The sequence below is a fragment of the Syngnathus scovelli genome, chromosome 6 (assembly GCF_024217435.2).
Source record: "Syngnathus scovelli strain Florida chromosome 6, RoL_Ssco_1.2, whole genome shotgun sequence".
Taxonomy (NCBI): Eukaryota; Metazoa; Chordata; class Actinopteri; order Syngnathiformes; family Syngnathidae; genus Syngnathus; species Syngnathus scovelli.
In genome coordinates this window covers 6,211,190-6,239,187 of record NC_090852.1, presented here as the reverse complement: position 1 = coordinate 6,239,187, position 27,998 = coordinate 6,211,190, and the positions used below count along the sequence as shown (strand labels likewise).

The following is a 27,998-nucleotide window of genomic DNA, read 5'->3' as shown; positions in this document are numbered from 1 at the left end:
CTCCTAAATTGCAAACAGCTAATGAACTATATTAAATGTCAGTAGTCATTTGGGTCCAGTTCACCCGGTTGATGCCAATGGAAACACACAGGATGGCGCTTGGATGGGTGATCCCATGGATCAGCATCTACTTTAGACTGTCTGCTGCATCCAGTGGTATGTATTACCCCAAGGAAGAGCTGTGTTGGTGTAGAAATGGAAATGCCGTTAAATTTTCAGTCGCCCAAACAATAAAAATAGAATGTAAAGAATTAAAGTTAGTGCATCATGATTAATTCAAACATTAATTAGATTGTGTCAATGTATTAAATAAATAAAACACATTTAATAGATAAATTAAATTTAATTAAGTAACTAGCTGTTCGTAAATATTTTTGATATTGTCTGTCTATATGTGTTGCAGCACCATATATTTTTAAATACGCATTTGAACTTTAAAACATTCTGAAACATTCTAAAACATAAACGCTATCACTCAATGGCATTTTCCATTCTGTTGGCATTAAACTAGCTGACTTTGATCCCAAGTTGCAGGGCAATGCTAGAAATATGTTGTAGGGTTGCAAAATTTAAATTTATCAGATGAAGTAGTACATGGTATTATTGCTCTCCTGTTAGATTTATGCAGTTTGATTTTGGCTATGTGTAACAATGCAGTAAATGTGTGGGTAGCAATGAATGAATGGAAATATCTTAATTTAGTAATTGATTTTTCCTTTTCAAGTGCCACTTCAGACTGTGACAGCAGTGCCAGTATTTACAGGTGAGGTCATTTTAAAGAAGACAAATTATGAAATTTCTTGTGTTTTAATAACATATCTGTGACGATATAGATGGCTCCGGCATTATTTATTTTTTTTGTCACGGGGCTTCGTATATTTTAGAATATTAAATAAAATGCTGGGGGCTACACAGATTTCTGAAGAGGCTCTAATATAGAATGTCATTTTAAATTAATTGATAATTGAAATTTTACTCGACAGTCGATTTCCCATCATATGGCCTGTTTAAAGACAAAAAAGGTTTTAAAAAATATTCAGCTGTTTCCATGTCACTTCATTTGTAACTCCATTACAGAAGTGAGCGCATCCCACGACAACCAGTTCTGCAGCACATGGGGAAACTACCATTTCCGGACTTTCGACGGAGAATTCTTCCAGCTTCGCTCCAACTGCAACTATCTCCTTGCATCCAACTGTAAGGGAAGCTATGAGGACTTTAACATCCAGCTGCAACGACAGGAGACAGACGGGTCTGCTCCTCTCAAATGGATCACCATGAGACTAGAAGGAATGGTGGTAGAGCTCTCCAATTCTTCCATCATGGTTAATGATGAGATGTGAGTATGTGTGAACATTAACATTTCAGGTTTTATGGGTCATGCATGGAGGTTAACCCATATTTGCTGTCTTTTCTCCCTCCAGTGTGACGTTGCCTTTCAGTCAAGCAGGCCTGTCCATCATGAGAACATTCTCCTATGTTAAGTTTGAGGCGACAAGTGGCGTCATTGTCATGTGGAATGAAGAAGACACGCTCTGGGTATGTCCATTCACCAAGTCATCCTTCCCTATTGAAATGAATGGAATTGCAATTAAATCGTTCCAAGCCCCCAAAAAACTAAAGACTTGCTGATATGGAATTTATTGAGGGCTTTGCTGATCGCGTCTCTGCCCAAAGAAATGCCATTAGATCACTAACATGCATGCTTGGCAACACGCTAAGGCGGCTACATGGCTAGCAGGATTATTCATGATGGAATATTGCCCAAAATAAAATGCTAACGATTTAATGTTATATTTTTTTGGACTTCACAATTAATACAATAAATAAGAGGCCATCAATTTAACTGATGACCCAACAGGAACATTTACGGGTTGAAATCTTAAACACTGTGTATTTTGACACAATTTCCAGGTTGAGTTGGATTCTAAATACAAGAATCAGACTTGTGGGTTGTGTGGTGATTTCAATGGAGACCACACTGATGGTGAGTAAAGATTGTACGAGGGAGATTATATGACACTATTCTAGCCTAACACAAAGTCAGTATTCAAATGTACCAAACACTCTTTTCCAGGGTCTCTTGAGGAATTAGACGAAGCCTGGAAAACTGACAACTGTGACAAAATCTTGCCTCCTTCCCCTCAAACCTGCTCCATAAGTCAGGTATCGAATTGGACGATAGCCTCAAATTAATATTTATCAAACACAAATTCAACACGTTGCTTTTCTCCGCAGAGGGCTGACTGTGAGAGTTTTGTGTCCGAGGCTTCCTTCCTGAGCTGTCACGAGCGAATCAACAGTGTGGCCTTTGTGGACGCTTGTGTAAAGGACTTGTGCGCCTGTAAAAGCAACTCCACATCCTGCTTGTGTTCAACCATGGCAGAGTACTCACGGCAATGCGCACACGCGGGCGGGGCGCCGCAGGAATGGAATGCGCATTTGTGCGGTGAGGAAAACAAATATTTGAGACGCTAATTCATCCGAAAAACTTTTATTCACTTTTACTCCTCTTTCGTGAATAATAGCTAAGAAAACATGCCCGTTTAACATGGAGTACAAAGAATGTGGGAGCCCTTGCATGGACACCTGCAGTGACCCACAGAGGAGCCAAGTGTGTGAGGAACACTGCGTAGATGGATGCTTCTGTCCACCTGGTAGGATTTTATATATACAGAAACAATGCTGCTGCCTTGAGCTAGGAGTGATTTAACTTTCAGATGATTTTTTTTTTTTTTTTTGCTTTGACTATTGAGTGAGCAATAATCACATAATGAGAATTGGGAAAAACTAGAAAATAGCCAAAAATGAATCTGATCTGACTCTTGGAGAGGTCCAAGCATATTTCAGAGGGGGTCAGTGCCCCTACTGCCCCCCCTCCCCCCTCTAGCTCTGCCATTGATGTGCAGTATATGTATCTTGCAATTTCTGTATGATGCTTAAAACAATATGTATTCTTTTTTTTTTTTTTTTTTGTGAGACTGTATATTATTAGGCATGAACAATCAATGAATCAAGCATGTCCTCCCATGTTATTGCTTATGCTTAGACAACAAACAACTCAACCACTCATTTTCTAACGTGTCCTCTAAGGGACTCTCTTGGACGACATTGGTGATAGCGGCTGTTTGCCCGCCGATCAGTGCTCCTGTATGCACAACGGCAAGCCTTATAAACCTGGCGAATCCTACTCCAGGGCCTGTCAGACATGGTGATGACCAATTTCACTCTCTTCTTCATCCAGTTTAGTGAAGCTGCTTTACAAAGCTGACTTTCCGCTAATTTTTTCGCAGCACATGTTCTCACGGCGAATGGAAGTGCCATGACACTGACTGCCCTGGTGTCTGCTCTGTACTCGGAGGGTCACACATCTCCACTTATGATGATAAGACATACACTTTCCATGGGGACTGCTCTTATGTTCTTACAAAGGTAAGGCCTATTGCGCAAGACAAGCTGAATGCTAACTGGATTGAAATTTTTCTTGATAATGTTGCTCTAATTCCAAATTAGCCTTGAGATATGGATGCTAGCTGGTATTGATACCTGGTAATAGTATTTGATCCATAGATGTTATGTGTGTTCCAATGCTTGTTTTTCTCTGTAGGAGATGAAGGGGACTTTCATTGTCCTGGGTGACCTTGTCAGATGTGAAAAATCTGATCAATCAACATGCCTGACTGCAGTCACTCTACTGCTGCCCAAGTCCACGGTAAGGATTGTTTTTGTTTACACACAACTGAAGACATATTTTATTATATCGAATGTATTCTCCACTAACAGATGATTGCTGTTGACTCGAGCGGTCAAGTTTTTGTCAACAAACTCACCTCTCGTTTGCCTTTCTTCATGGGTGGGTGCTTTTTTTTGGGTCCTTTTGTATTTCCTGTCATGACAAATGAAGACATTGGATCACTTTTATTCACTCGGTAATTACGTGTTTGTTTTCTCTACAGATGATGTGACAGTCTTCAGCCCATCCACCTTTTACGTTGTGATCCACACTGTCTATGGGCTTCACCTCGAGGTTCAGCTCACGCCCATCATGCAGGTTTATATCAAAGCTAGTCTTCCCCATAAAGGCAAACTCCAAGGTGAGGTGAAAACTTTTGTCTGGCCTGGCTTCTCTGTTCCATCATGTAATTAATTTCTCTCTTTGCAGGTCTTTGTGGAGATTTTAACGATGTCGAATGCAATGACTTCAGAACCAGAAGTGGGATGATTGAGGGAACGGCTGCCGCGTTTGCCAACTCGTGGAAGACTAAAGGAGGCTGTCCAGATGTCAACCATACACTCGGTGACCCCTGCCTTCTGAGTGTACACAAGGGTAAGCTATTGTGATTTTTTTTTTAAAAATGCAATATTATTGGGATGTATATCTAAATACAGTGATCATGTCCAAATCAATATATCGTGAAATAGGAAATACTGGATCTAGGAAAAAAATCTATTTCAAGGCGAGGTAGTCACCGTGTTAAAACCGTCATTAACTGTACAGTTATATATTTAAAAGAAATTTAGAACTACATTCCACTTTTCCTGATACTGTACGTTTTTATGTCTTTTCAGAAAAATACGCTCACCACTGGTGCTCCCTACTGACTGACACAACTGGGGTGTTTTCCAAATGCCATTCTGAGATCAACCCAGAGGACTATCTGGCTGTAAGGATTTGTGCTACGTGTCTAAAAGGACCAAGGAAAATATTGCATACATTTCCTGCATGTAAAATATATTACATATAATCAAATTAATCAATGACTATATAACATCCTTAGCGAACATCACTACCAGCCCAGTTAAAATGGATTTTTGACGTCCATAGCCGTCAATGGGAGTGAGTGATATTAACACATTAAGCTTGATATGTTCTCTCCCTACAGTCTTGTATATACGACACATGTGCTGGTGAAAACAGTTTGGACTCCGTATGTGCTACCATCTCCTCCTACGTTCACGCGTGTGCCGCTGCCGGCGTCTCCTTGACAGGATGGCGAGAGGTCGTGTGCGGTGAGTTTCACCCAATGTGCGGTTTTATCATTTGGATTTAGACTAATGGTATTGTATGTTCTTTCGATAGGAAAATACACATCAGCTTGCCCTTCGACTTTAGTGTTTGACTATCACATGACAAGCTGTGGACGCACGTGCCACTTTCTGGGTCAGCCGGACTTAACTTGCGACACCAATTTGACCCCCGTGGACGGCTGCGGCTGCACTGAGGGAACTTATCTCAACGAGAGGGGAGAGTGTGTGCTGGCCTCTCAGTGCTCCTGCCATGTGGGCGACATGGTGCTGCGGCCGAAGCAGATCATCAGGGTCCATGGACAGACTTGGTGAGTACTCATAAAAAGTAAAGGATTTAGCATTCGAGTAAAATTTCCTGAAAGATTTTCTGAAATACACTAGAACGTCTAGAGCAGTGGTTCTTAACCTTTTTGGAGGTACCGAACCCCATCAGTTTCATATGCGCATTCACCGAACCCCTCTTTGGGTCGGTAGTGTCACGAATGGGATGGAACATGGAGCAGGGCGACCAAGTGCAGCTTGGACCAGGGTTTATTGGCGGAACTCAAAATACAGACTCGGTAAACTGACATGACTTAACAAAACAAAATGACTTCCCAACCAAAATATACTTGAAACCGACAGGAACCAAAAGGACATGAAGACGACACGACAGCAACCAACACGACAGCAACCAATGATCCGACAGGGAGTGAGGGGCAGACAGGACTTGTATACATGACAGGTTAACGAGAGGCAGGTGGTAATAATCACACTGATCATGGACACACAGGAGGGGAGGGGCGAGCACACAGACAGAAACCAAGACAACAGACACATAATGGAGCAGTTGGGGACGAGACGTGACAGAACCCCCCCCCCACAAGGGACGGCTCCCGACGTCCCAAAAAAAAAAAAACTAGGGGAACCAAACCGCACTCGGGCGGCGACTTGGGGAACCGAACCGCACTCGGGCGGCGACTTGGGGAACCGAACCGCACCGCACTCGGGCGGCGACTTTGGGAACCGAACCGCACCGCACTCGGGCGGGGACTTGGGGAACTGAACCGCACTCGGGCGGCGACTTGGGGAACCGAACCGCACTCGGCGGCGACTTGGGGAAGCGAACCGCACTCGGGCGGCGACTTGGGGAACCGAACCGCACTCGGGCGGCGACTTGGGGAACCGAACCGCACTCGGGCGGCGACTTGGGGAACCGAACCGCACTCGGGCGGCGACTTGGGGAACCGAACCGCACTCGGGCGGCGACTTGGGGAACCGAACCGCACTCGGGCGGCGACTTGGGGAACCGAACCGCACTCGGGCGGCGACTTGGGGAACCGAACCGCACTCTGGGCGGCGACTTGGGGAACCAAACCGCACTGTTAGGTTCAAAATCAGCAAAAGGATCAGCAGACAAAACCAGTGAGGCAGAATATTGAGTCTTTTCTCGCGAGGAGTGCATTCAGACTTACAGCAATCCGACTACACTAAAAATCTGTTTTACACTCCTCGCTCTTTTTATTTGGAATGCCCTACCCACAGTGTGAGACGATTAGCCCTTAAGGGGGGGAAAGAGATTGTGGCTTCGTCTCGTAAGAAAAGAAACAAAAAGTAACGCACAAATTGTTGCGTGCAGATATGGCTATATCAGCAAAACAGTTTAAGCGATATTCCGAGAGATAAAAAGAGAAAGTGACGTTCTTTAAGGAAGATCAGAAGGTTCATGACGCATTGTTTGACGTGTTGTTTTCACGATCTGTTCTGGTGGACGCTGAGCTGTCAGCAGCATCTTGTTTGACACAACCGTCATCTCGCCCCTGACCCAGCCGTAATCCTTCTGTTCTGTTGTACAAGATAAGAATAAGCAAGGCAAAGCAGCAAGCATACTGAACAGTAATATTGTGAATAAGTACTCATTAGAGAACGCATGATAACATATATATACAATTTTTCTAACACGCACTCTGGCCGCGACTTCGGGGACAAAACCGCACTCGGGCGGCGACTGCGGGGACAGAACCGCACTCGGGCGGCGACTTCGGGGAACAGAACCGCGTTCGGGCGGCGACTTCGGGGGACAGAACCGCGCTCGGGCGGCGACTTGGGGAACAGAACCGCGCTCGGGCGGCGACTTGGGAAACAGAACCGCGCTCGGGCGGCGACTTGGGAAACAGAACCGCGCTCGGGCGGCGACTTGGGGAACAGAACCGCGCTCGGGCGGCGACTTCGGGGACAGAACCGCACTCGGGCGGCGACTTCGGGGACAGAACCGCACTCGGGCGGCGACTTCGGGGAACAGAACCGCGCTCGGGCGGCGACTTCGGGGAACAGAACCGCGCTCGGGCGGCGACTTGGGGAACAGAACCGCGCTCGGGCGGCGACTTGGGGAACTGAACCGCGCTCGGGCGGCGACTTGGGGACAGAACCGCAATCGGCGGAAACACAAACATGAACCGCTCTCGGGCGGCAACCCAAACATAGAACGCATTCGGATGGCGACTCTGGAAGTCCGTACAGTAATTGGCGGCGATTCTGGAAGTCTGTACCTCGATCGGCGGCATTCGGAAGGCGGGGCTGTGCGCGGCGGCAAGAGCCATCACGCGCCGCAGCAGTGGGACTGGAGCCAGGGACGATCGCGGGTCCGACGCAGCTGGCTTGGATGTCTGCTGACGTTCGCGGGTCCTGCGACGCTGGGGTGGAGCCCGATGGCGGCCGTGAGTCTGATGACGCCGGGAGGCACTCCAACGGCGGCCGTGGGTCCGGCGTCACGGCACCAGAGTCCGATCGCGGCCGCAAAGCCGCTGGCGCCAGAAGCACTCCGATGGCGGCCGCGGGTTCGGAGTCGCGGGAGCAAGTTCGACGGCAGCTGTGGAGCCCACGGCGATGGAACCTGCTCAGACGTGGATCGGGCGTCGCAGTGGAAGCTGGTGGTGGAGGGGGGTCCAAGCGCTGGTCGTTGTAGTGGTCGGATCATTCTGTCACGAATGGGATGGAACATGGAGCAGAGCGACCAAGTGCAGCTTGGACCAGGGTTTATTGGCGGAACTCAAAATACAGACTCGGTAAACTGACATGACTTAACAAAACAAAATGACTTCCCAACCAAAACATACTTGAAACCGACAGGAACCAAAAGGACATGAAGACGACACGACAGCAACCGACACGACAGCAACCAATGATCCGACAGGGAGTGAGGGGCAGACAGGACTTGTATACATGACAGGTTAACGAGAGGCAGGTGGTAATAATCACACTGATCATGGACACACAGGAGGGGAGGGGCGAGCACACAGACAGAAACCAAGACAACAGACACATAATGGAGCAGTTGGGGACGAGACGTGACAGGTAGTACCGAACCCCATCAGTTTCCTATGCGCATTCACCAAACCCCTCTTGGGGGTAATGACATACCAGCAAATCAGTGTGACTTCTGCTGTTGCCTTTGCAAGACCAGTTCAGATATGCGTTATCGGTTGGGGGGGGGGGGGGGGGGGAATAGCATACCAGTTCTGCCAAACCCTGAAGCCGACTCACCGAACCCAGGTTAAGAACCACTGGTCTAGAGGTGAACTTAAATAGGATGACATCACAAACATGTTCACTTGATCCTATCATGGACAAGCTATATTTTTAATCTATTTCAGCGTCTGCCATGGTGGGAAACTCAACTGTACAGGAAACCATCTGACTGAATGTAAGCACGCAAAACACCCATCAAAACATTTTTTTTAAATAGTTCAGAATTACCTTTTTGATTATTCTATAATGAAAATAATAATGAAAATTAAGTATGGATTTTTTTTTTACCAATGCTAATGATGTTCTTGCTAACAATTGTGCTCTCTGTTTAGCATGCAATGCTCCAATGACTTTCTTCAACTGCTCAAATGCAAAGCCTGGTGACACAGGGTCAGAGTGCCAAAAGACTTGTCAAACTCTGGACACAGAATGTGTAAGACTCAAATTATTCAGGACTGATATTATTCGTTCACTGTGGTTGAATTTGCTATTGTGCTTCTGTTGTTCAGGTTAGCACACATTGCGTGTCAGGCTGCGTATGTCCTGCTGGCTTGTTGTCCGACGGTAAAGGAGGTTGCATCGAGGAGACGGATTGTCCCTGCACTTATAACGGACAATCCTACAAGCCTGGAGAGACTGTTAAAGTGGACTGCAACACCTGGTATGCATTCTCTTAAGTGTCCTTTTGCATTAGTGTTGCATGCTACTTACCTTATGTGAACTTTATTATGCGATCAAAGCACTTGTAAGAGCCGACAATGGGAATGCACCAGTCAACAATGTGATGGAATCTGTGCAATATATGGAGAAGGCCATTACATCACCTACGATGACAAGAAATTCTCCTTTAATGGGGATTGTGGCTACGTCTTTACTCAGGTATCACTTGTGTTATGTGATTTTTCTTTTTTGCTTGGTTGCATCGTAAATATTTTTCTCTGACATCATTGTCATCTAGGATTACTGTGGGGAAAACAAGAACGGCACCTTCAGGGTTATTACAGAGAGCATTCCATGTGGACCAAGTGAAACCATTTGCTCTACTGCTATCAAGCTCTACCTAGGGGTATATCATTCTATTGTAATAAGCAATAGTATAAAATAAAAGTCAGTAATAAAGAATAAAATATAAGTCAGTAAATCAAAGATAAGTTTACAATAATAATGCGAACAAATCTGAAATTTAGCTAACACGATGGAAATAAAATAAAATTATATGCATTGTACAACATTGTGATTTAATCAATTAAATTAATCAACATTTTTGTCTTTCTTTCAGAATAGTGAAATTATCCTTAAAGAAGGAACTGTCATAAAACATAACACAGGGTTAGAAATACCCTATAAAGTCCATACTATTGGGTTATATCTTGTCATTGAGGCAAAGAATGGTCTAACTCTCATCTGGAATAAGAAGACAACACTCATGATCAAATTGAGCTCCGCATTTAAGGTGAGGGAACCCGTATAAGTGATTGGCGTCATCTCTATAAACTAATTCTGTTTAATTTATTCCAGAGAAAAGTTTGTGGATTATGTGGGAATTACGACGGAAACATCAAGAATGACTTTACCACCCGAAATAAAGAGATGGTGGTAGACGCCTTCGAGTTCGGCAACAGCTGGAAAGTGTCCCAGAGCTGTGCCAACACAAATGCGCTTACAAGTCCTTGCACGCTTTACTCTCATAGGCAGGCATGGGCACTAAAACGTTGCAGCATTATCAACAGTGCAGTGTTTGATACCTGCCATTCAAAGGTAATGCAAAAAAAATAAATCCACTTACATTTGTGGGTTATAAATCAAACTCTGTTTTTTTTTTTTTATTCTTCAAAGGTGGATCCCCAGCACTATTATAATGCTTGTGTAAGAGACACATGCGCGTGTAATACTGGAGGTGATTGCGAATGCTACTGCTCGGCCGTAGCCGCCTATGCAGCAGCCTGTAATGAGGTTGGAGCTTGTATAAAATGGAGAACTCCGTCTATCTGTCGTAAGTGCTCATCCTAAAAAAAAAATTCTGCAGAATAAATTTAAATCCAACCCTGCATAATACTCACTGTTTCTCATACTAGATAAATAAATATTCTGTTCCTCATAAAATGTCATATAATGGTATAATGTACATACATACCGCTATAAATAAATCAATAGTGTTTAAATGATTGAATGTTTTATATTCCACTTCTTAACGTTCATTTCTTTAATCAGCTCTTTTCTGTGATTACTACAATCCCGATGGTGAGTGTGAATGGCATTACGAAGCTTGTGGAAAACCTTGCATGAAGACTTGCAGGAATCCCTCTGGAAAGTGCTATACTCACATCCCAGCTTTAGAAGGTACCTTGCTCATGATCAGCATCAGTCAGTAAAATGGAGGCACCTAAAGGGTTGTCTTTCTGGTTCTGCCAATTATGTGCTGGTACCATTGAAAGTTGTAATGTTCTTTAAGGTTGTTATCCAAGATGTCCACCCAATCAACCATTTTTGGAAGAGGTAACAATGAAATGTGTGTCACTGGAGCAATGCGGGTGCTATGATGATGAAGGGAAGCATTATGCCGAAGGAGAGACAATGCCCCTGGTAGAAAACTGTCAAAAATGGTAGGATTTTTTTCCATCCAAACTCTAAAAACATCTTCACTACATCTATTTTTAAAATCAAATTGTTTCATTTCCACTTTAGTCAATGTTCTTCATCAGACAGGCAGTGCTCCTACAACATTGAAGGTAAAAACTGAAAAGTCCTCTAAGATAAAAATCTTTTAAAAATAATCTTTGCATTGTTTTGCAGATTGTGTTTGCTCATATAATGGAGAATTATACAATTATGGAGATTTAGTATACGACACTCATGATGGAGATGGTACCTGTATTACTGCTACTTGTGGAGAACATGGAAATATTACAAGAGAAGTCCAAGCCTGCAGTTCTTCAACTACGGAGAAACCAATGACGACAACACAATTTGTGTTTGTGACAACAGGTAATGATCAACCATGAAATATGCAGTACAGCATGAGTACAATACATACTATTGCCCTGTATATCACACTGATTATTTTTGGTTGTTATGTTTTGGCTATTATAGAAAGACTAACCTCTACAAAGGCCCAAACTACCACAGTGAAACCCATCACAATAACCTTCAAACCCACAACATTCACAAAAGAGCCTACTACAATTACAACAACAACACAAAAGCGATCCACGCCAACAACGACTACCCCAACAGTTACATCTGGACGAACATCAACACCATCGGAGTGTCTTGTCTGTCACTGGTCTTCTTGGATCAACAATCATTACCCTGACCCGACCCTCAATGGTGGAGATTATGAAACTACAGTGAACATAACTGATCCAAATCTGAATGCCTGCAAACAACCACTTGAATTAGAATGCAGAGCAAAAGCATTTCCTGATGTACCTTTAGATCAGCTAGGTCAAAAAGTAACATGCAACCCGACAGATGGACTCATCTGTCATAACAAAGAACAAGGTGTACCTCCAATCTGTTATGACTATGAGATTAGAATCAAATGTTGCATCAACCATTGTGTCACTCCAACCAAAGCAACTGCAAGGGCCACAACAGAAAAACCTACCACTACTCTAGCTACAACCACAGAAAAGCCTACCACTATGGCCAGAACAACCATTCCACCCACAGAACAACACACCACAATTGCAGAAGAACCCACCACCACGACAAAAGCCACACAAAAGCCGACCATACCAACAACTACGTCAACAAAGGAAACCACACTTACTACTGAACAGACTAAAACCACCACAACCACAGAAAAACCCACCACAGTTACAGAAAATCCTATCACCACAGTTACACAAACGGCCAGTACTACGGTTTCTGTAACAATCGAAAAACCCAATACTACGACCACCACAGCCACAAAACTACCCACCACAGCTACAGAAAGACCAACCACTCTTACAGAATCTCCAAGCACATCAATAGAGATCCAAACCACAACAATTACATTTACAGAAAAACCCAATATATCAACAGAGAAGACAAGCACAGTTGTGCAAACAACAGAAGAACACACGACTACCACAGAAACTCCCACAACAACTACCAAAGGACCAGCTACTACAACGACCATAGAACAGAAACCCACAACAAGAGTTTCAGAAACTTCTGGTATTTCAACCACTACGTCCAAAGTGACAGAAAAGGTAACAGAAGCAACTACACAACAACCTAGCTCCACTCCCAAAACCACAGAAAAACTGACAACGCAGGCTGTAGAGAAGCCTACCACCATAACAACTGCAAAGGTACCTACAACAAAGCCACCACGGACCACCACAGAAGGTCCCACCACAACTGCAGTCACATCAACTGGAAAACCAATCACGACAACCCCTGAAATTGTCACAAATACAATTGTTCCAACTGCACAGTCGACAGGACCCTTGGTGACGGTTACCGAGTCTCAAACTACAACAACAGAAAAACCCACCACAGCAACCCTCCAACCCACAACATCTACAAAAGAACCCACCACCACCACACAAAAACCATCCACACCGACAACGACTCCAACATTTACAACTGAAAAGGCCCAAACCACCACACCTACAGCAAAACCCACATCAACATCATCAGAGTGTCTTGTGTGTCACTGGTCTTCTTGGATCAACAATAATTACCCTGACCCTACCCTCTATGGTGGAGATTATGAGACTATAGCAAACATAACTGATACAAGTCTGAATGCCTGTAAACAACCACTTGAAATAGAATGCAGAGCAAAAGCATTTCCCGATATACCTTTGGATCAGCTTGGTCAAAAAGTAACATGCAACCCAAGAGATGGACTGATCTGTCACAACAAAGAACAAGGCGTACCTCCGATCTGTTATGACTATGAGATTAGAGTCAAATGTTGCATCAACCATTGTGTGACCCCCACCAAACCTACAACTTCAAGGGCCACAACAAATGCAGTTACAACAGAAAAGATCACAACTGCGGTAGCCACATCAACAGAAAAGCCTGCTATGGCTAAAACAACCATTCTACTCACAGAAGAACCAACCACAACTACAATAGAACCCACCACTGTGACCACAACCACACAAAAGCCATCCATAACAACTACTACTGCAACAAAAGCAACCACATTTACTAGTGAGCAAGATGGTACCACAAAAAAACCCACTACAGTTACAGAAGTACCAACAACAGCCACAGTTACAGAAAACTCCACCAGCACAGTTACACAAAAGGCCAGCACTGCTCTAACAACAGAAAAGCCCACAAGTGAGTATGCTACAACCATCACAACCACAAAACTACCCACCATAGCAACAGAAAGACCAACAACCATTACAGAATCTCCAAGCACAGTAACAGAGATCCAAACCACAACAAATGCAATTACAGAAAAACCCAGCACTGCATCAACAGAAAAGATAAGCACAATGGTTCCGACAACTGAAAACCCTACAACTACCATGGAAAACCCCAAGACAACTACAGAAAGACCAAGTCTTCCGACCACTGTAGTACAGAAAACTACAACCACAGCTTCAGAAACCTCAACTACAGGCCAAGTCACAGAAGAAGTAACTGAGACAGCAACAGAACACCCAAGCTCCACTGCCAAAACCACTGAAAAAATTACAACACTAACCACAGAAAAGCCTACCACCAAAACAGCTGAAAGTTTAGCCACTACAAAGCCACGCAGAACAACAACAGAAGGTTCCACTACGACTGCAGTCACATCCCCTGAAATAGTTACAAATACAAACGTTCCAACTGCATCTTCCACTGCACCCTTGGTTACATTAAGTCCAGAGGTCCAAACTACAACTGAAAGACCCACAACAACAACCGTTCCACCCACAACACTTACAGAGGAACCCACCACGATCACAACCACAGAAAAACCCACCACAGTTACTGAAAACCCCACCACCATGGTGACACAGAAGGCTAGTACTACTGTTGCCGTAACCACAGGAAAAACCACTACCGTTGCTACCTCGACTATCACAGCCACAGAAGAACCCACCACAGCAACAGAGAGACCAACCACAGGTACGGAATCTACAAGCACAGCAACAGGAATCCAAACCACAACATTCACAGTGACACAAAAACCCAGCACAGCAGCAACGGAAAAGATAAGCACAACTGTTCCAAAAACAGAAAAACCCACAACTACCACGGAAAACCCCACAACAGCTACAGAAGGACCAACTACTGCAACCACCATAGTACAAAAACCTACAACCACAGTTTCAGAAACTGCTGGTATTTCCACCACTACATCCAAGGTGACAGAAAAGGTAACGGGAGCAACTACACAACAACCGAGCTCCATTGCCAAAACAACAGAAAAACTGACAACGCAGGCTACAGAGAAGCCTACCACCATAACAACTGCAAAGGTACCCACAACAAAGCCATCAGGAACAACAACAGAAAGTCCCACAACAACTGCAGTCACTGGAAAAACAATCACGACAACCCCTGAAATTGTCACAAATACAATTGTTACAACTGCACAGTCGACAGGAGCCTTGGTGACAATCACTGAGTCCCAAACTACAACAATAGAAAAACCCACCACAGCAACCCTCCAACCCACAACATCTACAAAAGAACCCACCACCACAACAATTACACAAAAACCATCCACACCGACAACGACTCCAACATTTACAACTGAAAAGGCCCAAACCGCCACACCTACAGCAAAACCCACATCAACACCATCAGAGTGTCTTGTGTGTCACTGGTCTTCTTGGATCAACAATAATTACCCTGACCCTACCCTCAATGGTGGAGATTATGAGACTATAGCAAACATATCTGATGCAAGTCTGAATGCCTGTAAACAACCACTTGAAATAGAATGCAGAGCAAAAGCATTTCCTGATATACCTTTGGATCAGCTTGGTCAAAAAGTAACATGCAACCCAAGAGATGGACTGATCTGTCACAACAAAGAACAAGGCATACCGCCCATCTGTTATGACTATGAGATTAGAGTAAAATGTTGCATCAACCATTGTGTGACTCCAACCAAAGCTACAACTACAAGGGCCACAACAAATGCAGTTACAACAGAAAAGACCACAACTGCTGGAGCCACATCAACAGAAAAGCCAACTATGGCTAAAACAACCATTCTACCCACGGAAGAACCAACCACAACTACAATAGAACCCACCACTGTGACAACAACCACACAAAAGCCATCCATAACAACCACTACTGCAACAAAAGCAACCACATTTACTACTGAGCAAGCTCGTACCACGGAAAAACCCACTACAGTTACAGAGGTACCAACAACAGCCACCGTTACAGAAAACCCTACCAGCACAGTTACACAAAAGGCCAGTACTGCTCTAACAACAGAAAAGCCCACAACTGTTTATGCTACAACCACCACAACCACAAAACTACCCACCATAGCAACAGAAAGACCGACAACCATTACAGAATCTCCAGGCACAGCAACAGAGATCCAAACCACAACAATTGCAGTTACAGAAAAACCCAGCACAGCATCAACAGAAAAGATAAGCACAATGGTTCCAACAACTGAAAACCCCACAACTACCATGGAAAACCCCACGACAACTACAGAAAGACCAAGCCATCCGACCACCATAGTACAAAAAACTACAACTACAGCTTCAGAAACCACAACTACAGGCGTATTCACAGAAGAAGTAACTGAGACAGCAACAGAACACCCAAGCTCCACTGCCAAAACCACAGAAAAAATTACAACACTAACCACAGAAAAGCCTACCACCAAAACAGCTGAAAGTTTAGCCACTACAAAGCCACGCAGAACAACAACAGAAGGTTCCACTACGACTGCAGTCACATCCCCTGAAATAGTTACAAATACAAATCCTCCAACTGCATCTTCAACTGCACCCTTGGTTACATTTAGTCCAGAGGTCCAAACTACAACAACTAAAAGCCCCACAACAACAACCGTCCCACCCACGACACTTACAGAGGAACCCACCACGATCACAACCACAGAAAAACCCACCACAGTTACTGAAAACCCCACCACCATGGTGACACAGAAGGCTAGTACTATTGTTGCCCGAACCACAGGAAAAACTACTACCATTGCTACCTCGACCATCACAGCCACAGAAGAACCCACTACAGTAAAAGAGAGACCGACCACAGGTACAGAATCTACAAGCACAGCAACAGGAATCCAAACCGCAACAATTACAGTGACACAAAAACCCAGTACAGCATCAACGGAAAAGATAAGCACAACTGTTCCAAAAACAGAGAAACCCACAACTACCACGGAAAACCGCACAACAGCTACAGAAAGACCAACTACTGCAACCACTATAGTACAAAAACCCACAACCACAGTTTCGGAAACTGCTGGTATTTCCACCACTACATCCAAAGTGACAGAAAAGGTCACAGGAGCAACTACACAACTCCCTAGCTCTACTCCCAAAACCACACAAAAACTGACCACAGTTTCTACAAAGAAGCCTACCACCGTAACACTTACAGAGGAACCCACCACTATCACAACAACCACAGAAAAACCCGCCACAGTTACTGAAAACCCCACCACCATGGTGACACAAAAGACCAGTACTACTGTTGCCGTAACCACAGAAAAACCCACTCCTGTCGCTACTTCAACCATCACAGCCACAGAAAAACCCACCACAGTAACAGAAAGACCAACCACAGTTACAGAATCTCCAAGCACATCAACAGAAATCCAAACCACAACAATCACAGTGACTGAAAATCCCAGCACAGCATCAACGGAAATGATAAGCACAACTGTTCTGACAACAAAAAAACCTTCCACTACCACGAAAAACCCAACAACAGCTACAGAAAGACCAACTACTGCAACCACCATAGTACAAAAACCCACAACCACAGTTTCAGAAACTGCTGGTATTTCCACCACTACATCCAAAGTGACAGAAAAGGTAACGGGATCAACTACACAACTCCCTAGCTCTACTCCCAAAACCACAGAAAAACTGACCACAGTTTCTACAGAGAAGCCTACCACCATAACAACTGAAAAGGTACCCACAACGAAGCCACCACGGACCACCACAGAGGGTCCCTCCACAACTGCAGTCACATCAACTGGAAAACCAATCACGACAACCCCTGAAATAGTCACAATTACAATTGTTCCAACCGCACAGTCAACAGGACCCTTGGTCACATTTAGCACAGGGGCCCAAACTACAACAACTGAAAGACCCACAACAACAACCGTTCTACCCACGACACCTACAGAGGAACCCACCACTATCACAACAACCACAGAAAAAGCCACCACAGTTACTGAAAACCCCACCACCACAGTGACACAAAAGGCCAGTACTACTGTTACCATAACCACAGGAAAAACCACTACAGTGGCTACTTCGACCATCACAGCCACAGAAGAACCCACCACCGTAACAGAGAACCCAACCACAGTTACAGAATCTCCAAGCACAGCTACAGGAATCCAAACCACAAAAATTACAGTGACACAAAAACCCAGCACAGCATCAACGGAAAAGATAAGCACAACTGTTCCAAAAACAGAAAAACCTACAACTACCACGGAAAACCCCACAACAGCTACAGAAAGACCAACTACTGCAACCACCACAGTACAGAAACCCACAACCACAGCTTCAGAAACCACTACATCTCATGAAATCGTCACAAATACAATTGTTCCAACTGCACAGTCGACGGAACCCTTGGTTACCTCCACTGCAACTACCACCCCCAAATCTACTAAACCTTCAACAACCTTGTCAACCGCTCATACAACGGAAGGCAGAACCACTGAATGCTTCTGCAAATACCTTGATCAGATTTTTGCTCCTGGTAAGTACCAATCATTTCTTTGTCTTTGATCATTTTCTTGTTTTATATCTCATAACATTCGACTGGTGTCTTTCATCGATCATCATAAAAACCAATCATTTCATTGTTTTAAATTCTGCAAGATCTTCTCAAACTGACTTTACAAATTGACTGTTTTCAGGTACTACCATTTACAATAAGACAGATGGCGCAGGTTGGTGTTTCATCGCATATTGCAATAAGACTTGCAATGTTGAGAAGTTTGCAGGACCGTGTCAGCCAACCACTCCACCAAGTCCTACCACCTCCTCAACAACAACTGCCGTAACGACAGAAGTCGTCACAACAACTGCCAGTACCATACCCATAACCACTGAAGCTGCCCCCAAAGACTGTGATTTCCTCATCCCGCCAAGAAAGGTACCCGACTTCTACAGATGTTGGAATTTGGAAGAACTGAGGAACGCAATAAGAACCACACGGCAGCATTATATGCGCAGCATAACAGCTCAACACTGCTTCACCATGTTTACTTTGAATTTATGTCCATTGCCGGCTGAAATAGGCTCCAGCACCCTCCGACCATGAATGATGTTTAATCTCAAATATTTGAACATGCGTGGAGAAGGCTAGGATTACAAAACGGAATCTTCTCCAGTTCTCTGAATTTAATTATTGTGGGTTGCAATGAGAAGAATGGTCTCTGTCAGTCTAACTTATGTACTGATTTGTAATTTGTCCTTTTCAGCATGGCGAGTCTTGGATCTCAAGCAACTGTACCTTTTCAATGTGCGATGATGGAAAAGTCCTGACAGAACACAAGCCATGCGAACCAATAACCATGCCAGCGTGTGAAAATGGCCAAACGCCAGTGAGGGTTTATGATGAAGATGGTTGCTGTTTCCATTACCAATGCACATGTGAGCGAAGCATTTTTGGACATTTAAAAAAAAAGAAGATTACTCATAGTCCTTTCCAAATTGATTTCTATCATTTTGTAGGTATTTGCAGCGGCTGGGGCGATCCACACTATATCACATTTGATGGTCAATACTACAGCTTTCAGAAAAACTGCACCTACGTTCTGGTTAAAGAGATTATTCTTCGGCACAATTTTACCGTCCTCATCGACAATGAAAATTGTGACGCCACTGGTGAAATAACCTGTGCTAAAAGCTTGATTGTGTTTTACAAAAGCTACCAAGTCATTCTTACACAGGAGAGAGGAACAACTACATTCAACACGGTACAATTTATTATCATTTTATCTGGACTTTTTTGGTATTTTGTTGTTTAAGAAGGATCCTTGAGTTTCGAATCTTACTTGCGTTCAGGTTTATGTCAACGGCAAGAAAGTAATTCCGACTTACTCCAACGACGACTTCATCATCACAAGTACTGCAATTGAGCTGCTTTTGAGAATCCCGGCAATCCAAGCCGTCATGACGTTCAAGGGGCTTTTATTCAGCGTTGATTTACCGTTTTCCCTTTTCCACAACAACACAGAAGGACAGTGTGGTGAGCTAATTATACTTTTTAACATAACATGAAACAAGTTGTCATCTTACGCTCATTATGTGATTCCACCAGGTACATGCGACAATAATAGAAAGAACGACTGTAGATTACCCAACGGGCAGATTCTCACCTCTTGCACTGATATGGCTCATGAGTGGCATGTACCAGATAAGAACAAACCGTACTGCGAGAAGCCTCCTCTTTCACCAACACCAAATCCATCACCAACTCCACCAACTTGTAAACCTGACATTTGTGAAATCATCATCAGCAGGTGAGTAAGCAACCGAGCACAGTCCAATATCTGTTTTTGTTTCTTTATGAGTAATTGTCTTCATTGTTGTATTTTGTGCTAAGCGTTTTTGCGGAATGTCACAAAATCATCGCACCAGAGGACTATTATGAGGCCTGTAAATTTGATGTTTGCTCCATGCCAAACTCCAAAGTGGGATGCTCCAGTTTGGAGGCTTATGCAATGATGTGTACTGCGGCATCGGTCTGTGTTGACTGGAGGAACGCCACACAGGGGAAGTGCGGTAAGAGTATTTGGTTATTTAGCGTAGCTCTTTATGCATCAGGGAAACTTAACTAACTTGCAGTATGAAGTGAACATGGAGGCCCTACACCTCGAAGGAACAATGCCTTTCTCTCCCCGGCCAATCAGTGAAAAGATATAATAATGACCAATAATTTGAAGTTTTTTTTTTTTTTTTTCAAATCTCCATTTTCAGTGTGTTCCATGCAAAGGTGGCATTCGTCTATTTAGATGCATAAACTTTTTTCTCTTATTTTAGAATACAAATGTCCTGCACATAAAGTCTACAAACCTTGTGGGCCCATTGTGGAACCAACTTGCGATGCAAGGTAATCGCTCTCATTTCACTCACTGTATTCACTCCACACACTTTAAAGTTGGTTTTGATATCATACTATTTTCTCTTTAGATACAATTACAAGTATACACAGCAATGCCAAGGAGAAAACTATTACCAGAGGTCTGACTGTAATACATTTGTGGAAGGATGTTTCTGTCCACCCGGCACAATCTTATTCAATTCAAACTCGGACATCTGTGTCATCGCTTGTAAGAGTCACTCACAAACATTTATCAGATTACTGTAGGCCTAATTAAATTAATTTAAAACCCGAAATAATTTGTTTCCTATCTAAGGTTGCACTGGTCCTGATGGTGAACCAAAAGAGGTACCAGCACCAATTGCGATTATTGTTTTCCTGGTTTGTCTTGGACTGGTTACGGTTAACTTTTGTTTCACCACTCGCAGATTGGAGAGTCCTGGCTGAGTGGTTGCCAACAGTGTGTCTGCGACGCAGATACGCTGAGCGTGCGCTGTGAACCTCGTGTGTGTCCCACTCAAGCACCCATAACCTGTAAGGAAGGCGAGGTGCTGGTGAACCAAACGGTGGACTGCTGCCAGACTCAGACATGTGGTGAGTTAAAGAAGCTGCAACACATTGGGAAACCAATCAGAGTCCAGATATGGACATCCTCTCATCCTATAAGATATTCTCTGATTAATATTTTGCTGCATACACAAACAATCTGTTGTCTTTCCCAGTTGCTCTTCCTTCCAAATGTAAAATAAACACAAACGCCACCTACTTACACGTAAATGATTGCAAGTCAACCGTGCCAGTGGAAATGACAACTTGCGAGGGATCCTGCAGAGTGTCGACATCAATGTGAGATTTGGCTTTAAGATTAGTTGGACTTTTTCCTAATGTGTGTTTAGCACCTCTGATTATGTGAAACCATGTCTATCTGCTCAGGTACTCTGCGGAAAGCAACAGTCTGACACACTCTTGCTCATGTTGTCAAGAAACAGCCACGAGCAAGAAAGAAGTGGAGATGATTTGTGCAGATGGAGGCAAGATCAAACACTCCTACATTTCAATTGAAAAATGTGGCTGTCAACTCACACATTGCAAACAAAGAACAACCCGTTAGTTTGGACATTTTAACGGCTTACAAAAAAAACCACTTTGACACTTAATTTCCATAAATGCTAAATAAATTGATGGAATAGCGCATCCCTCTTATATGTCGATTGCTTCTGTTATCATGCACTCTGTTTTCTCGCAGAATGGCCAATGATATTGCTTGACTTGGCATTCTGAAAACCTCTTAATTCCAATAAACTTTTTCCCTATTGCAGTGCTATATGTTTTATTTATTTTGTGGAACATGAACTATATCAAGTATTCTGCCTATACATATCCACAACAATTTACATTTCACACTCATACTGGTTGTTGCGGAGCCTGAGGACTGTATAGGGGGTTGGCTCGGAATGTTATGCTCTTTTCACCCCCGGGTGTCGGTCAGAACACAGGAGGGAGACGTGGTTCAGTTTTGGTTGCTTTACTGAATTATTGGCAAGTAACAGGCACTTTGGCTCATATGGGCATACAGGCGAACGGGCAAAAGGTATAGGCACACGTTTGGTCGTAAGGATGTGAGGGCATGTGTGTGTAATGTACATGGGTGAGTGTTTGGGTGTGTGATTGTGAATGTATATGTGTGGGGTGTGTGTGATTATTGTGAAAGGTGTGTGCGTGCGTGTGGTTCTGCAACAGACAGAAATACAGCAAGTCAATGTTCAACTTCTGACGTCACACAACACTAATAGACGGCACACAACACTAATAGACGGCACACATCACACATAACTAACTGCGCGTAACGGTTCTGCCATATTAAATAAATATAAATGAAGTACTCTAGACAACACACCAAATATACATAAGTAAAACACACTTGCTGGCGACCGTTAGCCGCCGTGGAGCTTAAAGGAGCACGCCGAAGCTACCAACCAAACGGCGCACACACAAAACAATTTGTGGTTAGACAAACAGCACAACAGTAAACAGGAGTAACACTTAAATGTACTGAAGGAATCGGGTCAAAATACAAAAAGTCCTGCCTAGCTACAAAAACAGATGTGCTCAAACCTCATTGAATAAAGTACATAAGCAGATAAGTATATTCACATATTAAATCAATAAAAGAAACGTTTTAAGCATAGAATTATACCTACACACCAAATCAATAAAGAAGACATAACTAGACATTTTTGATAAGTGGTAATGAAAAAGGTTTTTATAAACTTTATGATCTGATATATATTTCTGAGCACTTTGAAATAACAAATGTTTTTAGATATATTGCCTAAATAGCTTAATGACCCTTAAGGAACTGTGTAATGCATGCCTGATGTTTTTCTCTAGATCATGGACACGGCCAGGGTCGTCTTGACCGTTCAGTACTTGATTGTATCTTATGTTTTGACTAATGCTTAGACGCCAGTTTTTGATTACGACTAACGCTCTGCACAGAGGGAAATATTTTGCCTAACAAAGAAAAGATACGGTTGGAAGCATGATTAAACTAAGAATAAGCAAAGACATGAAGTATCAAAAGAACAGCAATAGATTAATGATGTCACAGCCAAAAGCTAACATAATTTCGTACAAAATGACAAAATTGAAAGAATGAGGTACGACAGTGTATGTCCAAGATTGGAGAAGAATGTTCACAGGAAGGTCACGTGGAGATAAAACCAGCAGGTGCCAGAGGGAGCCAGCCAAGGACTCGGCCAAAGATGATCGCCAAGGCCGAAAGACGGGATGGAAGACACTAGCCCCCACACACACCGAATCACCCATAACCAGCACCCACTCCCATGGCGAACTTGCCCCACCCCGAAGACTCATCACCCATCAAACTCGGCCCACACTGGCATGTGCAACTGATATAAGCTAACCAAAGAACCTTGAACGTGGCCTTTTCTGAATGGAGACTTTCTGCTCTTGAAGGGCCCAGCGCTGTATTGTACTTTACTGAAAACAGAGCTGTCTGAACAAGAATTGTAAGTCTAATTTCTGCTTCAGTGTCTTAGCATTTTCCTAAATCTGAAGAAATCAAACGAGCGCATGCTCGCAGTGAGTAAATTGGATAACAGGTGATTGGCAATGGCTTTTGCCGTGAGGCGCAGATGACGCGCTCCCTAAATTGTGGACAAAATCCAACAGTACACTGCTCAAAAAAATTAAAGGAACAGTTTTTTTATCAGGGTATGGCATGAATTCAATTAGACTTATCTGATAAGGTTTTGGTCAGGTACGTGGCAGAGGGGGTTGTTAATCAGTTTCAGCTGCATTGGTGTTGATGGAATTAACAACAGGTGTACTAGAAGGGCAACAACGAGATGGTCCCCAAAACAGGACTGATTTTGCAGGTGGAGACCATTTCAAGTTCCTCCCTCTTGATCTTTTTTAACTGTTTTTCCACAAGTGTTGGCTTTAGCTAGAGTCATTATCACGACTGGGAGCATGAGGCGATTTCTTAACGCTCCTGAAGTTGCGCAGATTGTCCAACTCCTCCAGGATGGCACATCCATGCATGCTGTTGCAAGAAGATTTGATGTGTCTCCCAGTACAATCTCCAGAGCATGGAGGAGATTCTAGGAGACAGGCAGTTACTCTAGGAGAGCTGGACAGGGCCGTAGACGGTCCTCATTCCATCAGCAGGACCGATATCTGCTGCTTTGTGCTAGGAGGAACAGGTTGAGCACTGCCCGAGCCCTACAGAATGACCTCCAGCAGGCTCCTGGTGTGAATGTCTCTGCCCAAACAGTCAGAAACAGACTTCACGAGGGTGGCCTCAGGGCACGACGTCCTGTAGTGTTTCCTGTGCTCATTGCTCAGCACCGTGGAGCTCGATTAGCATTTGCCATACAACACCAGAAATGGCAAGTCCACCAATGGCGCCCTGTGCTTTTCACAGATAAGAGCAGGTTAATCCTGAGCACCTGTGATAGACATGAAAGGGTCTGGAGAAGCCAAGGAGAGCGCTATGCTGCCTGCAACATCATTCAGCATGACCGGTTTGGTGGTGGGTCAGTGATGGTCTGCGGAGGCATTTCCATGAAGGGACGAACAGACCTCTACAGACTAGAGAACGGCAGTCTGACTGCCATTAGGTATCGGGATGAAATCCTTGTACCCATGGTCAGACCCTACGCTGGTGCAGTAGGTCCTGGGTTCCTCCTGATCCACAACAATGCCCGGCCTGTTGCGTATGCAGTATCTGGAGGATAAAGGAATTGACACAATTGAATGGCCCTGACGATCACCTGATCTAAACCCGATAGAACACGTCTGGGACATAATGTTTCGGTCCATCATACGCCGCCAGGTTGCTCCTCAGACTTTACAGGAGCTCACTGATGCCCTTAAACAGATCTGGGAGGTCATCTCACAAGACACCATCCGCGTCGTCTCATTAGGAGCATGCCGCGACGTTGTCAAACATGCATACAAGTTCGTGGGGGCCACACAAGATATTGAAAATAATTTTGAGTTGCAGAAATTGAATTTAGGCAAAAAGGACGAGCCTGCCATATCATTTTTTCACTTTGATTTTTGGGGTGTCTGTATACTGAGCCCTCTGTAGGCTGAAAACGTTTATTTCCATCAAAAGATGTGGCATCCTTTTGTTCCTGAGACATTAAAGGGCTAGAGACACCGGTATATGTATAAATCTGTTTTAGTTAGCTTATGGGCTTATAAATATAAATTGACGCTCAAAACAACGAAAAGGAAGCTGTTGCTCTGAAAAATATAATTTAAATTTGCCGCACAGATGAGTTTGACTGCACCGAGCCGCCAGCCGGAAGTGACGTCTCATGACGTCTCAAGTTGTACGCGTTTAGCTTCAGTGAATGTAAACAAAAAGAGAAGAGGGGCCAGCGCGGAGACGTCGGGCCAGGTTTGCGGCCAACCCAGCTTACCTAGCCGTGCCTTCCATTATCCTGGCGTACGTTCGTTCGCGGGACGACAAGATGGGTTGAGTTCGCCTAATAGGATCCACGAACCGGACAGTGCGTGCCTGCTGTGTGCTCGTGTTCACAGTGGCCTGGTTGACTGTCATCTTTCCGGACTCTGCTGTGCATCGGGAGCGGCTAGCGTGCTATCACTCTTATTGTTCATCTTCTTGTTTTAATTTTCCTGTGTTGTTTACTTGTACGTGCGTTGTGAACTCTGTCTTGTCACCCTGGGATAGTGAGAAACGTAATTTCGATCTCTTTGTGTGTCTTGACATGCGGAGGAATTGACAATAAAGGAGACTGAGACTTTGAAAAGTATGTCGAAGCGTGACGGGAGGGGCACAATTCAGAAAACGTGCTCAGCTCGTCGAAAAAATGCGATTTAAGAAATAAAATTAAAAATGCGCCTAAAACCTAAACCAAACGCTGCAGATGTTCATTTCTCCATGCGCAGTGGTCAACTCGGCACTCGACTCTTTTTACTATGCCAACCTAACCACAGTGACGGGAGAGGCACAATTCAGAAAACGTGCTCAGCTCGTCGAGAAAATGCGATTTAAGCAATAAAATTAATGAAGTGAATTTTGAACTTTATGCGTATCTGTATGTTGCACTAGATGATCCACTAGTAGCAGTAAGACTATCAAACTATATTTGCTGTACAGAGAAGCTTTAGTTTCAGTAGTGTATAAGTACGTAGTAGAAGACAGAAGGGCCAGTTGGCCGTGACCAGGGAGAATTCAGTTTCAGCAATGTGTGCAATCCTATAATAAGGTAAAGTGGCTGTTGTTGTCCATCACCAACAGCGCTGGTCAAGATCTCCTTTTTAGGACTGAAGTAAACTAGTAGATTGAAAACTACAGCTGTTACCCCAAGCCGTGACATCAGCTTCTTGTCAGGTATAAAAGCTACGGGCCTGACAAGAGGGAGGGTTCGTTGTCTCTCGTTCGAGCAGGGGTCGTTCGTGGGTTCCAGGGCAACCAAACGTTGCAGGTGGTCGCTCGCTCCCCCTTTTGGGGGGGGGGGGGGGGGGCTTTTTTACATCCATGCCTCGTGCCACTCAACTTTTTGGAAAGACTTCACTCTGACATTGGTTGAATAAAATCTTTTCCCAATCAGCCGTGGTCCCTGAAGTGCTCATTCGTCGGGAAACAGCCACCGATCACCGAGTGTTTTTTGAAGACCAGCGAAGCAGCAAAAACCATATACCACATTAAAAATGCTTATAAAACCTAAACCAAACGTTGCAGGTGGTCATGTCTTCATGTGCCGAGATCAACTCGGCACTCTAAAGCCCCCAAGAGCACTTTTTACTATGCCAACCTAACCAGAGTGACGGGAGGGGCACAATTCAGAAAATGTGCTCAGCTCAGCCCAAGTGAACTGCTAGATTCATCATATTCTGCGTCAAAAGAGGTTTCTGAATCGGATTAAATGATAAAATGATGCTAATATTGCCGCTAGAAACGGCGCTGTCGCTATCATCTGCCATGTTGTTTGGGTTTGTTGACATCCAGATGTACAACTCCCGATGCACAGCAGAGTCCGGAAAGATAAGACAGAGTTCACAACGCACATACAAGTAAACAACACAGGAAAAATAAAACAAGAAGATGAACAATAAGAGTGATAGCACGCTAGCCGCTCCCGATGCACAGCAGAGTCCGGAAAGATGACAGTCAACCAGGCCACTGTGAACACGAGCACACAGCAGGCACGCACTGTCCGGTTCGTGGATCCTATCAGGCGAACTCAACCCATATTGTCGTCCCGCGAACGAATGTACGCCAGGATAATGGAAGGCGAGCTGGGTTGGCCGCAAACCTGGCCCGACGTCTCCGCGCTGGCCCCTCTTCTCTTTTTGTTTACATTCACTGAAGCTAAACGCGTACAACTTGAGACGTCATGAGACGTCACTTCCGGCTGGCGGCTCGGTGCAGTCAAACTCGTCTGTGCGGCAAATTAAAATGATATTTTTCAGAGCAACAGCTTCCTTTTCGTTGTTTCGAGCGTCAATTTATATTTATAAGCCCATAAGCTAACTAAAACCGATTTATACATATACCGGTGTCTCTAGCCTTTTAAACTCCCGCCGTCTGTAATTTACCACTCACTGCGCGCGGGCTGCAACAATCGCGATAAGCTGATATAACTCACGCGAGACTTAACACTGGTAAATGTGAGATTGAATTTTTTACTTCTTAACCAACCTACCTCAACGTA

At 44.1% G+C, this 27,998-nt stretch overlaps 1 protein-coding gene across 1 annotated transcript; it reads left to right on the top strand.

Moving 5' to 3' along the window:
* The first annotated feature begins 29 nt into the window (after window positions 1–29).
* Window positions 30–22,102, top strand: LOC125970073 (mucin-2). Its single transcript, XM_049722022.2, has 42 exons — window positions 30–156; window positions 725–763; window positions 1,078–1,339; window positions 1,425–1,539; window positions 1,915–1,987; window positions 2,078–2,166; window positions 2,239–2,449; window positions 2,529–2,657; window positions 3,094–3,211; window positions 3,294–3,432; window positions 3,608–3,712; window positions 3,784–3,853; window positions 3,957–4,094; window positions 4,163–4,327; window positions 4,570–4,664; window positions 4,884–5,010; window positions 5,081–5,336; window positions 8,661–8,710; window positions 8,868–8,968; window positions 9,045–9,196; window positions 9,276–9,414; window positions 9,494–9,601; window positions 9,815–9,988; window positions 10,054–10,293; window positions 10,372–10,528; window positions 10,747–10,875; window positions 10,988–11,138; window positions 11,221–11,264; window positions 11,329–11,520; window positions 11,626–18,432; window positions 18,593–18,831; window positions 19,160–19,331; window positions 19,413–19,657; window positions 19,746–19,929; window positions 20,002–20,203; window positions 20,287–20,465; window positions 20,724–20,793; window positions 20,874–21,013; window positions 21,101–21,132; window positions 21,213–21,378; window positions 21,507–21,630; window positions 21,718–22,102. Exons 1-42 carry the CDS (start codon window positions 36–38, stop codon window positions 21,893–21,895), a joined length of 12,627 nt encoding a protein of 4,208 aa, XP_049577979.1. The 5' UTR covers window positions 30–35; the 3' UTR covers window positions 21,896–22,102.
* The last annotated feature ends 5,896 nt before the right edge of the window (window positions 22,103–27,998 follow it).